Source organism: Mastigoproctus giganteus, chromosome 2 (genome assembly GCF_048544385.1).
Source record: "Mastigoproctus giganteus isolate SK-2022 chromosome 2, ASM4854438v1, whole genome shotgun sequence".
In the NCBI taxonomy this organism is placed as follows: domain Eukaryota; kingdom Metazoa; phylum Arthropoda; class Arachnida; order Uropygi; family Thelyphonidae; genus Mastigoproctus; species Mastigoproctus giganteus.
Genome location: NC_143576.1, coordinates 119,531,391 through 119,544,790, shown reverse-complemented (window position 1 = coordinate 119,544,790; position 13,400 = coordinate 119,531,391). Strand labels below are relative to the sequence as shown.

Below are 13,400 nucleotides of genomic sequence, written 5' to 3'. Positions count from 1 at the left end.
TCTCTTCCATATATCAGATTTTTTAAGTGTATTTGCTATGGCAGAAGTTCATCTTACAAACAACCTTTAAATAATGGAATGTATGATGTGAATACAGTCAGTTCTGCTGTAACACACATTTTGGCAATGCAAATGTCCTTCAACGCGGCTGATATATTAGGGAACAATGTGAGTATAACTCGATGTTCACGTTGGCTCACACACGATTTTGTCCCTGAGTAACACCAGGTGAATGTAAAAACTTGGCACTGAGCTGAATGTAGCGACCTGCGCAGCAATACATACACGTTTACGAAGCTTAAAAAATGTCAAATGTGTGAGAGCTATATTTCCCATTTACTATAGTTGTATTGGTTGGAGACATGCTGTTGTCATTCGCTATATTCACAAGATAATAGATGATATTGTAGGCCGACTCATGTTTTCAGGAACTCACATTTTTCTATTCGAACAAAAATTTCGCGAGGTGTGATGGCATGAGCAAAGGAGTACATTTCTGGAGATCTCTACCATGAAACAATAAAACCAATTTGCAGTTCCCTATTTATTGGGCTTTTCTGTTAGTGCAATCTGATTATAAATGGGTAATAAACTGGATTTTATTACATTTGCAATAATACTGATAGCTGGAATTCTGTGGGTTTTTACATTATTATGGTGAAATGTGTTTCTCCTTCCGTGAAGTCTTTAATCATATAAAAAACATAAATAAATTTTTAGAATCTTCTGTTCATTCCTATTTTTAATGCGAAAAATTGTTACTGTGTATCTCACTTGTGCAATTTGTGTGTGCCATGTTTGTTGTTATTGATTGCTTATCTCCTTTACTGTTTTAAATTTTACAATCTAAAAAAAAAGTCAGTGAACAGAAATATCAATTAGTATATATATATTACAGTGCTGTATTTACTGTAATATTTATTTATTTATTAGAAATTTAAGATGTTTAAACCTGTGTTAGCAATTTTATTGGGTTGCTAACTTTTATTAATGTTTTACTTACCAGACTGAATATTTTTTGAATGCTTTGCCCTATCCCTATTTTTCCCATAAGCCATGTTGTTTTTAATGTGCGAAATACCATAATGTGGAGATTTTTAGGAGCACATGTACTACATTATAGCAGAACTGATTGTACTGCTTATAAATATAGAAGCCACTGATTTCTAGTGGGCCATGAGGCAAGTATGCATAGCACCGAATGCACGTCTCAGGATAAAAATTTTAATATAAAATTTTTAAATTTTATATTGATTATAAATTGGAGCTTTCCAAAGTTAGTGTATGACCTGTACTACAAGGTGTCACCAGATTTTGGTATCATATTAGCAAAGTTTTCACTCTGATTTCCTTCCACTGTATACAGGGTGTTTCAAAAATGGTGGTCAATAATTCAAAGGTGAAAAGTGCAAACTAAAATAAGCAAAAAAGTCGCAGTGAACATCGGGCCACAAATGAACCATTTTCGAGATAATGCACATTTGCTGTTAATATCTGCCACTGACTGTGCGAGCACTAGTTTAGCAAAAAGCTGTGAATCCTTTGCTAAGTGTGGTTTTATTAAACATAAGATAATACATTTTTAATTTTAATTTCCTTCAGTGGGGAAATGCTTCTTGGTACAAACGTGCAGCTTCAAGTGCACTGCCGTTGGCTTTACCACACATGAAGTGCATGTCTGCATACTCTTCATTGCTGTAACCTCTTTCCATGTTGACTATCCTTTGACAAGTACTAGTATACCTGCTATGTCTCAGAGCATTGGGAGAGGGGGAAATGGAGAGAATGAGCCTAACCTAACCTAAACAAACAAGTCAGCAGTGGATCCAAACTCTGTACAGTTCACCTTGCCAGTGGTGGATCCCAACTAGAAATATGCAATATCTCAAAAACGATTCACTTAAGGACTATGTTTACTAGGCTTTTTTTGCATATTGTAGTCTGTGCAGTTCACCTTTAAATTATTGACCATCACTTTTGAAACACCCTGTATATTGATGTAATTGGTTGATTGATTAAAATACAAATATTGAGTAGTACATGAAAAACCTACAACATTTATGGTTTGCATGCTTTGTACCTGGTGAGTTCTGCTTGTGTACTTCCTCCTTTTAAACCTGATAACTGACATGTTTCATTTCATATGGGCTTGATTAAACACAAGCTTAATCAGGCCCATAAGAAAAATCTCTTACTCTTGTTTACCTGTTTTTGCCTGAAAAAACAAAGGATGGGATGTTGAGTAATTATAAAATTGTGGGTGGGCTATTAAATTATTTTAGCATATGCATAAAAAATAAAGCATATGCATAGTCAACATCAAAAAAGTTTGGAAAACACTAGGCTAAATACTAATTTTGATTTTATGATTTAAAATTAACTTTTTTTTTTTTTTTTTTTGTCAGTTTGAAAGGGTTAAATCAATATTTGATTTATCCAAGGTGTTACTAAAAATAGCAGGAGAACCAAATGTATTGTGCAGAACCAAGTTTGTTATTTGGTTTTTAGGAGCATTAGCAGCTAAGGCCATATTGCTCTGGGGATATGCGGTGGTCATTCCCTGACCTTTCCACATCCTCCGTATTTGGTGGGCATGGGCTCGAGCCGTGGTCTAATCAAGAAGCGTGTGCTACACACTGCTGCTCCTGCAGAACCAAGGCATGCAATGTTATGAAATCTCATGTGACATCCTCTACCATTTGTTTCTCTACTGAACCACGGTGGGGGGGGGGTACTTGCATTTAGTCCATACACAATATGACATGAGAGCCTTCCATGAAATTCAACAACTCATTCATCAGTGAAGTAGATGTTTGACATTATAGTGAACCTATATGGAATGAGCCAAACTGACATTACACATTTTCATATACTGCATGCAGGCAGCAGAGAGAGTAACTCACGGTGAACTACCAATCAAGGGTTCAACACTACAACAGCAGCCTTTGGCTCAGGATGTTCCTCCTGTATGACATGAGCATCTATCAAATGTCATGTGATTTTCCATTATATGCATATGGTTCCTGGAGGTATATCAAGCCAATAGTTTCGTATAGCAGTGGCCCCTTTTCCATCACTTAGCCATTTCAACATTTGGGATGTTTAGCAGCAGCATTCATAGCATATGAACTTTAGAAGTCATGTTATAAATTATATTTTAGATTGTGTAGTTTTAATGGTGGGTGGTTATTCTCCTCACTCCCTGGCATTCCTTTCACTTTCCCTTTACTGTGTGCCTTCCCTCTTAGCAATACTGCCTTAGTTTTGTGGCTTCTGTGTGTCCTACTGAAGTTCATAATCTTATCAACTACTTCATTATTACTCTTGTTGAGATATACAGTTCTCAGTTTCATCCCTAAGTATTCTGTCAGATTTATTATTTGATATTTTCAGGATAATGGCATTCTGTGAGCTTTAAGGCTGTGACTTCTGTTATAAATAGTGCTATATATAAATTGCATTGCAGTTCCCCCAGTGACATAACTTGATTTTTATTTCTTTTTTCTTAAATTGTATATATATGACAGATTAAATATTATTGTTTAACTGAGTGGTTTGTTCATTATTTTACTTAAAACAATATTTCTTTTTTTAGGATGACAATAACTATTCAGTAGTACTTGTATTAAAGTGAATTGTATATGAGATCACTTTAAACAGAATTTTTTTAAATTAAAAATGGACTAAAACTTTTGCACACTTTAAAGTCATTTTATTTTTCTTTCTTAGTAATCTAAGACCTGCTCAGAATCTCTCATCATCAAAAGAATCTGTCTCCAAAGTACAAAACAGCAGTGGCAGCACAGATGTTCAGAATGCCGAAGTTTCTTTAGATGACAGTACAGACAGTTCTATTGAGTCTGGCGTATTGGGCTCTCATTGTGAAGAATTTAATGGTGTGGCATCTTCAGTTCCATCACATCATTCAAGCAATCGCTGTGACTCGCACATGACTGTGACTTATTCTGATAACCACAGTATTATATTAAAGAAAACAGCTACAATAAAAACTAATTGTAATACAAAACCAAAAAAAGCAAAACGATCTATTAAATCCTTTGATTCAGAAAATAAATTTTCCAAAAAGAAAAGAGAGAAAAGGAAAAGGAAAAAAATTATAGAATCCAACAGTGGAGATTTCTCTCCTTATGATAATAATGCCACTGTAATCAACCCATGGGAAACTTGTATTCCAAAGCACATCTTAGTAAAAATATTTTCATTTATAGTGAAAACAGAGGGAGCAATACCGTTTTCAAACAAGTGAGTCATATTTTACTCATTTTATGCACATTTCATAAGTAACTTACTGTAACTAATTACAAAATGTCATACAGTAAATTTGAACACACAGGATTAATTATGCATTGAAGTTTTCATTTATTTTTTGATGCCATATGTTGGAATAAAACAATAAAAAAAAAAAGAAAAAAGAAAAGACTTTCTGCATGTACACTTTGAATAAATTATAGCAAATAGAGTATTTTATCTACGTAATATATTTACTCAAGCTGTATTTATTTTTCTTAGAATAGCATGTGCTCTATGTTAACAACAATATGGCTTACATTTATATTGCCCAACACTTCTGTGTTATTTCCCTTGTTTTATCACCATAGTTAAGTGCATTATGGCCTTGCTGCCCTTGTGCCGTAAAGCCTACAAACTAACAAACAAACAAACCCTGTTTTACGTAAAATATACAATTGTTTTTTTTTTTAATTAATCATAGCTATAGTAGAATGTAATTTTAATAGATTTCATAGAACTGATAGTTTCCCTGCTAAGCCAAGAAACTTGATTTAATTAGTCTGTTTCACTGAAAAGGAAACTGCACGGAGTAAGTAGAGTAAATGGGGTCAATATGACTTAAAGCAGCGTTTCCCAAACTGGGGTCCGTTTGGGAATCCTCAAAATGTCCTCCATCAACGTTGCAACATTTCTGGAACCTGTCCACGACACTGTGACACACACAATAACACCTGACTAACCAGAATTTGTGTATTATTGTGTGTCACAGTAACACACAAATTAACACACCTAATCAGTACTGTATACCTACTTTTGGCCCACCCTATATATATATATATAATTCTAATTAAATTCAAATGAATTGAATATTAGACAGCAGAAATAAGTGAAAATAAAAAAATAACGATAGTATCTTTGTTTTAGATGTTAAATTCTTCTTCGCTCTATTGGTTTGCATGCTACTGGCATATTTTCATTTCTTTTTATTGTAATATAAAATTAGTATATATATATATATATATATATATATATATGCATATGTTATGTATAGGAGTCTGCAAACTTTTTTTGATTTTTGAAGGGGTCCGTAGATCTCAGTAGTTTGGCAACCACTGACTTAAAGAATTGTGCATTAAGCATAACAATCTGATTAAAACCCCTGGAGAGGGACTAAAAAATTGTAAATTTCTGATAATTTGAAGATGATAAATCTTATGAAATTACAGGTTTTGGAATCCTTAGAAAGCTCTTTCTTAGAAACCTCATATTGAGTTATTTAAATATATAGTATATATACAGTGCTGGTGGCCAAAAGTTAAGGTGTAGTTGAGTTTGCACACCTACCCTTTGTAAATCAAACTGAAATTGTGCAAATAATCATAATAATTGGTGGAAATGAAGATCCGTATACGTGCTCATTTCCACCATTTAGTACGATCTATTCTGATATGGATACCTGAAATATCTCATTAAAATTTCATGGTCCTGTGATGCACACACAACATAGTACAAGTAATTCACTGCAATGCAGTGCAGTCAGCAGGATGTAAAAGGGGTCAGTCACAAATTGGAGATAGAGGTAACGAGGATTCCAAATATCCATCCAAATACAATGTCCCAAATGTGGAGATAGGCCAGGAGAAAGGAGTATATCAAGGGGCTGTACAAGATTGAACAAAGGTTCACAATATCAACAGGTGCCTGATATCTGATCATGTCTGCCAGATGACATAGGGAGATGACAGCACAGAAACTCTCTTCCCAGTTTGAAGCTGCCCCAAGATGATTTCTCCCACTGAACTATATTTATATGCTACAGAAGAAAGGTCTCTATGCAAGCCAACTCGCGATTTGTACTACTGCCTCTCCCTTTTCATCTCATCGTAGAGAAGAGCCCATTTCAGCTAGTGTTGTAAACATGTCATTTGGATCCAGGAGTAGTGATCAAGTGTGGTTACAAGTGAGTCCAGATTCAGTGTACAGTCCAGTTATAAAATTATTGTAAGTTTATTTAGCTTTATTAATATTTACATGATTGCAACTTACTCTGAATGGTCATGGCCATTCAGTGTTCTACAGTAGGTGGAAGTATGTATTGATGTGATTAAAAACATATGCATAACAGTTAAATTTATATTTCTGCAGAGCTGCAAAATTAAATGTAAAGCTTACATAACAATAAATTTTTGGGGAGTGAGGACTTCAATAATAGCTATTTATGGTTGTTTGTCACCTGCCACATTGCACAATTTCATTAATGTCTGATTTAATGTGTAGGTTAATGCAAAAGCATCATTTTAATGTAGCCATCTACCAAAGTAGTTAAATTAATTAATTAAATTGGCATCGTTTTGGTTATATCTCATATTGCGAATGCCTTCACAATGAGTTGCCAAGGTATTGTACTACCTCGAATAAATAACACTTCACCAGTGGAGCAGACTACTGTTATTTATTCTCAGCAGATACCACCACCGCTTTCAAAGCCAGGCAGGTACCCTGGTGTTGCAATAATGACAACCCAGTTATGAAGTATAACTTCGCAATATGAGAGATGCCTGATGGTGTGCAGTGATATAGACTATAAAATATTTAAGGGCAAAGGCCTTATGCTATGAGGTAGAATGACCAACAAGCTTTGAAACGTCTGGGTAGTGGTATCTGCTGAGAATAAATAAGTCTTCTCCACTGGTGAAGTGTTATTTATTTGAGGTAGTACAATATCATGGCAACTTGTTGTGAAGGCATTCACAATATGAGATATAACCAAAATGATGCCAATACAATTAATTAATTTAACTAGTTTAGTAGATGGCTACCTTAAAATGATGCTTTTGCACTAACCTACATGTTAGTCATTCTACCTCGCAGCATGAGGCCTTTGCCCTTAAATATTTTAGTCTGTATCACTGCACACCATCAGGCATCTCTCATATTGTGAAGTTATACTTCATAACTGGGTTGTCACTATTGCAACACCAGGGTACCTGCCCACCCACCGAAGAGAAGCCAACAAGTTTTGAAACGGTACCGTCTGGGTGGTGGTATCCACTGAGAATATATAACAGTAGTCCTCTCCACTGGTGAAGTGTTATTTATTCGAGGTAGTACAATACCATGGCAACTCATTGTGAAGGCATTCACAATTTGAGATATAACCAAAATGATGTCAATTTAATTAATTAATTTAACTACTTTGGTAGATGGCTACGTTAAAATGATGCTTTTGCACTAACCTACATGTTAGTCATTCTACCTCGTAACATGAGGCCTTTGCCCTTAAATATTTTATGTCTGATTTGATATAATTCTCTGTACCTTTTGGTACTTGATTTTTTCCCAGAGATGAGCTTTTGCCTTGAAGTAGTACTATTCACTCCAAGCACCTTGGGAGTTAATTAGCAGGTGATTGTTGCTTAACTTCTAAGCTGTTTTTCTGATGACCCCACAGAAAAACAACTCTTTGCCACTGTTCATGCAGATTGTTTATCCACCTGTGACTGAAATACGTTCCAAGAAAAGTTTTTTTATTTCTTTCAAAATTTGAAATTTAACTAATTAGTGAGCAGTGGCTGGATTACATGCAAGCCTCAGTACTGATAGGTTCATTTAGCAATAGTCAAATTAATTTAAGACATGAAGAACCACTTGAAAGCTGCCTGTCCTATTACCCCAAGGCATTTTTTACTCAAAAGTATAATTTACATCTCTTTAATAATTTTTTGTAGTTGGGCTGAGAAAAACCCTCCCAAAAGTTTCAATTGATTTCATTATAACTGTGGCCACTGCATATTAAGTTAGTAGTGCTTCTACATCCATGGCTATAAAACACTATGGGCATTCAGTGTTACAGGCAGGAAATGCTGTGGCATAAACATTTAGTTACCCTTATTTTTATAAAAGCAAAATTTTGAAAATATTATTGTTACAGCAGCTCTCACTTTGCTCTCAGTTATTACAAAATCATGAAGCACCCTGTTAGAGTTTAATAAGCTTCTGTCCTTCACTTACCTAAAGAATTCCTCATGTGTGAATGTAGATGCAAAATACTCATTCAATTTGTCAGCTACTTGAGCAGGATCATCAGAAGTTGAACCATTGATATCAAGTGGACCAATCTGATTCATCTCTTTCCTTCTAGAGTTTATATAAGTAAAGAAGTCCTTGCTGTTTTTCTTAGCATCCTTTGCCAAAGATTTCTCGTAATCTGCCTTCATGCTTGCCTAATCTCATTTGTGACTTGATTACAGACTAGCTTATATCTACCACAGGCTTCTGTGTCACCTGATAATTTATATGCATCCCATGCATTTTTCTTTGCCACGAGTCTCATTAGTTCATTTGACATCCATTTAGTCCTAAACCTTGAACACTATTTCTTAATTGGTAGATTAGTTCCTTGAATGCTTACTACTTAGAATATGCTGTTGGTGGCATCATCAGTTGGTCACACTGTACAGAACTTAAAAACTGTCTGAGACCACTGTAGTCACCTTTACGGAAGTTAAAACCCTTCTCTTTACCCCTGATGGTAATTATATCTTTAAGTAAATCCCACATCAGTACACTGTGATCACTGCCACCTGGTGGTTCTTTTATTTTTAAATTCTTTATACACGAGTAATCACTGCTGATGACTAGATCAAGAGTATTACCCTCTCTGGTTGCCTCTCGATGATTGTTTTCTGCTGCTCATCCAATAAATCCACAAAAGTCTTGCTAGTATGCGAGTGAACAACCCACAAGTTCCAGTCAATATCTGGGAAGTTAAAATCCCCATTATAACACAATCTGATTTACTGGCCCATTCTGTTTCCCTGTACAATTGTTTGTTGTACTCATTAGAGTCATTAGGCCTATAACACACTCCTACTCTCATTTTTGCTTTCCCAGTGCTTATATCACACCAAACTGACTCAACATTGCACTGTCCATTTATGTCAACCAGATGCACTTCCTTAGATTTTGTGTTTCTTGATTAACAGCATAACCCCTCCTCCCTTCGTATCCTGTCTATCCTTTCTGTACACATTGTACTCCCCAAATTCCAATTCTGCGCTGCTTATATCAATGTGACACCACGTCTCTGATATCCCAACAATATCAGCCTTTGTCTTGACCAGCACTTCAAATTCATCAAAATTATTTAATATACTTCTAGCATTGGTGAATATGCAAGTATACATGCATCTGTTTCTACTCTTAGTTACCCTAACACAGCCCATATATTTATTTGTTGCCCTATGACTCCCAGCAGTCCTGGAAATATCCAGCACCATGCTTTCCGGGCCACTGCTCATTCTAATAGAAGCAGTGTAAGGATCACTTTCACCTCTGCCTGTGGCTACTATTAACTTTAATCTGTGAATCCCCCCAAGCTAGCAGTTTTCCAACCCACCTAATGCTGCTTCAATAGCATCAGCAAACACTCTTGCACCTCTTCTATTTAAGTGTATCCCATCCCTGTAGAAGCAGTGTCTCCTGTTAACAAAGACCACGCTGAGAAAAATTCTACCCCATGTGCCTTGCACAATCCCTCCAGGGCCGAATTCATTGACACGGCGCTCATCATATACTCCCTCCTATCGTGTCTGGGCAGAATTGCAGACACTTTCAAATTTAACCCTAAATCAGAATGCTGAGTTGGCACCTAATTTCTTGACACTCTCTTCACCTCAACGACATCTTCCTTGGCTAGATCATGTCTTCCAGCGAGTTTTGTACACATTTCACAAGTTTCACAATTTTTTAGGTTGTTATTAGCATTAGCAGAGGCATATGATGCAAGAAAGCAAGCTTATTCAGCATCAGCCAAAAAAAAAAAAAAACAACCACTACTCCCATTTCACCCCTCCATTCGTTCGAAATACCTGTCCAGCTGAGCCTTAAATTTGTTTAGGCTATCAACTTCAACAACAAGCGATGGAAGTCTATTCCACAAACCAACTGCCCGCTGGCTAAAGGCAAATTTCCGCACATCTATCCGACATCCGTCCTTCCTCAATTTGAATTTATGCCCTCTCAGGTGATTATTCTGAGCAAGATGAAGAATCCCATCGGCATTGAGCATGCTCAAGCCATTCAAAGCCTTATACACCTCGCCGATGCCTAGTCTCCAGGCTCTGTAATTTGCAAAACTTAAGCCTTTCTTCGTAAGAGCAACCCTTTGTTCCATTCACTAATCTTGTTGCCCTTCTCTGTACTCGTTCCAGCAGCTCTGCATTGGAGAATTGCTCCCCTCAGTTCTCCTTTGAGTCACAGCACTACTACTACTACTACTTGTGCCCGTTGTTTTGCTGCTCTAGTCTGAGGCATAGTATTGAAATTAACAATGAAAATTAATAAGATTAATGAATTTAATTAATTAATTATCAATACTACACTATCTAATAGATTCCTAAATGTACTGATACGTATTATGCTATCTAGTTTTACGAAAGAGCTGCCTATTTACCACAATTCAAAATTTGAATTCACCTACCACTCACTCTATACAAAAACCAATGGCTGCAAGATTCGAACGAAACAACGGTTTTACATATATTAAGTAGTTACCTACAAAAACTCTATCTAAATTAAAAAATAAAAATAAACTGCTTAACCAGAACAATAAAGCTACTTATAAAGTACAATATAATATGACAATTAAGTAAATAAATTAGCAAAATACTGATTTTTTTTGGAGCTTGTAATTCACATATTTAAACTGAGTGATATAGATGTTAAAAAATTGTTACTTCATTGCATTGAACATGAGATCAGAAGAAAAGTGCTATAGCATTAGCATTAGAAGAAGCATATGATGCAAGAAAGCAAGCTTATACAGCATATAATGTCAATATACATTCTGAAAAAGCAGCACACAGTAGAAGTGCATTCCTATTTTCATATAACAGTCAGAAATAGCTTACATAAAAGCCACAAGTAGTCGGTGATCCCTATTTTCAAACTTATTTTTATGAATTCACATTACACTTATGATTGACAAATAACATTAAAAATCAAAGATTATCAAATAAAAAATTTATTGAAATAAAACATACATGAGGAATATTGTTTCTTTTTGCTAGCAAATTTTTCAGTCAGGGACGGGATTGTGGGTAATCTTCCTATATTAGGCAGTTTTTTTTTAAAGAAAGAAAGAATGAATGTAAGGTCAGTTGCCTAGCTTGCTTTTTTTTCTCGTTCTCTCCCTTTCGTTTGCTTCTAAAATAAATCTGTAACCAGTCATCAGATCATCTAATATTCTTTTGAACATGCAGCTTTTCTCGATGCCCAGATCCATGTCAGAAACCATTTTAACCAAAACTTTAAATCTTCCATTTTTATTTCAATATTTAACTTTGTATTTTTTAGCATTAGCATTAGTAGAGGCATATGATGCAAGAAAGCAAGCTTATGCAGCATCAGCCAAAAAAAAAACGCTCCCATTTCACCCCTCCGTTCGATCCAAATACCTGTCCAACTCAGCCTTAAATTTATTTAGGCTATCAACTTCCACAACAAAGGATGGAAGTCTGTTCCACCAACCAATTACCTGCTGGCTAAAGGCAAACTTCTGCACATCTATCCTACATCTGTCTTTCCTCAATTTGAATTTATGCCCTCTCAGGTGATTATTCTGAGCAAGAGGAAGAATCCCATCAGCATTGAGCATGCTCAAACCATTCAAGGCTTTATACACCTCAATCAGATCACCTCACAGGTGCCTAGTTTCCAGACAGTGTAATTTGCAAAACTTAAGCCTTTCTTCTTAACAGCAACCCTTTGTTCCATTCACTAATCTTGTTGCCCTTCTCTGTACTTCTCTGTACAACAGCTCTACATCCTTCTTAAAATGAGGCCTCCAGACCTGTATACAGTACTCAAGGTGTGGCCTGACCATTGCCTTATACAAGGGGATAATCACCTCTTTTGAAACATGGCGCCTCCGTAGCCAGGTGGGAAGGAGCAGCAGTGCGTAGCACACACTTCTTGATTAGACCGGGGTTTGAGCCCATCATCACCAAATAGGGAGGATGCGGAAAGGTCAGGGAATGACCACTGCATATCCCGGAGCAAGGCCTTAGTTGCTAATGCTCCTAAAAAAAAAAAAAAAAAAAAAAAAAAAAACCCAAATCTTTTGAAACATTGGTAATTTTTTGCACTCATTGTTTGCAGTATGTGTAGTTAGAATTTGTCTGCATTCTTACACGTAAAATAAATAAAATTTATGTATAAATCTTGTGCATCAGGCCTGGGCAAACCTTTTGGCTGAAGGGCCACATTAGGAATTCAAAAAGAAGGCGAGCCACACTAAAAATACTATTTTTGGATATATATTATTTGTTATCATGAAGAAGAAATATAACAAAAAAAAATTATTCTCTAACAACCATGAATTTAATGAGATGAATGGAACTGTTTTACATCTTTTAACATTTTTTTTTTTTTTTAATTTCGGGTGTTAATTTTGTAGTTGAGATTCTTAAAACTGCTTGTAAATGTTCATCAGTGATGCTTGATCGTAAAGAATTTTTATTTAGATTCATGATGGAAAATGTTTGTTCACATATGTAGGTTTATCCAAAAATAACCAACACTTTTCGGGCAAAATCTTTAAGTTCGTCGAATTTGTCCGAATTAAGAGTATTGTAAAATTTACAGATTTTCTCACCACTGTGCAATTCCCTTAAATCAGTATCACACAGCAGATCTATAAACTGAAGTTGTGTTTCATTCAGTGCACTATCAATTTCTATTGATAATGGGTCGCGCACTATTGCTAAACTTGTCTCAAATTTTTGGAAGTCATCAAATCTTCGTGAAAAGTCATCATTCAAAGCGTTGTAATTTCACAATATTTTTCAAATTTACTTTCTGGAATCTTCAGCAACTTCATGGTTGGAAAGTGGTCTACCTTGTTAATCAATAAATATCGAAGGAACAACTGGAGTTTTAATTCAAATCCATTCAAACTTTTTACAATATCATGGGCGTATAAATTTTTCCCTTGTAACACGGTGTTGAAAGTATTTAAGTGTGTCACGATGTCCAGGGTAAATGCAAAATCACAAATCCAGTTATTATCAGTTAATTTGGGAAAGTCCATAATATTTTTCAGTTTTAAAAATAGAACGATGTCATCTTTAGGATCCAATACCCGCCGA

The 13,400-nt window shown here is 35.5% G+C and overlaps 1 protein-coding gene across 1 annotated transcript in view; it reads left to right on the top strand.

Moving 5' to 3' along the window:
- The window catches only part of Fbl6 (F-box and leucine-rich repeat protein 6), a 190,050-nt gene that overhangs the window by 57,500 nt on the left and 119,150 nt on the right, over positions 1-13,400 (top strand). Inside the window, exon 3 of the mRNA XM_090368643.1 lies at positions 3,730-4,263. Coding sequence (XP_090224769.1) covers positions 3,730-4,263 — 534 coding nt within the window. The remainder of the gene's footprint in view (positions 1-3,729; positions 4,264-13,400) is intronic.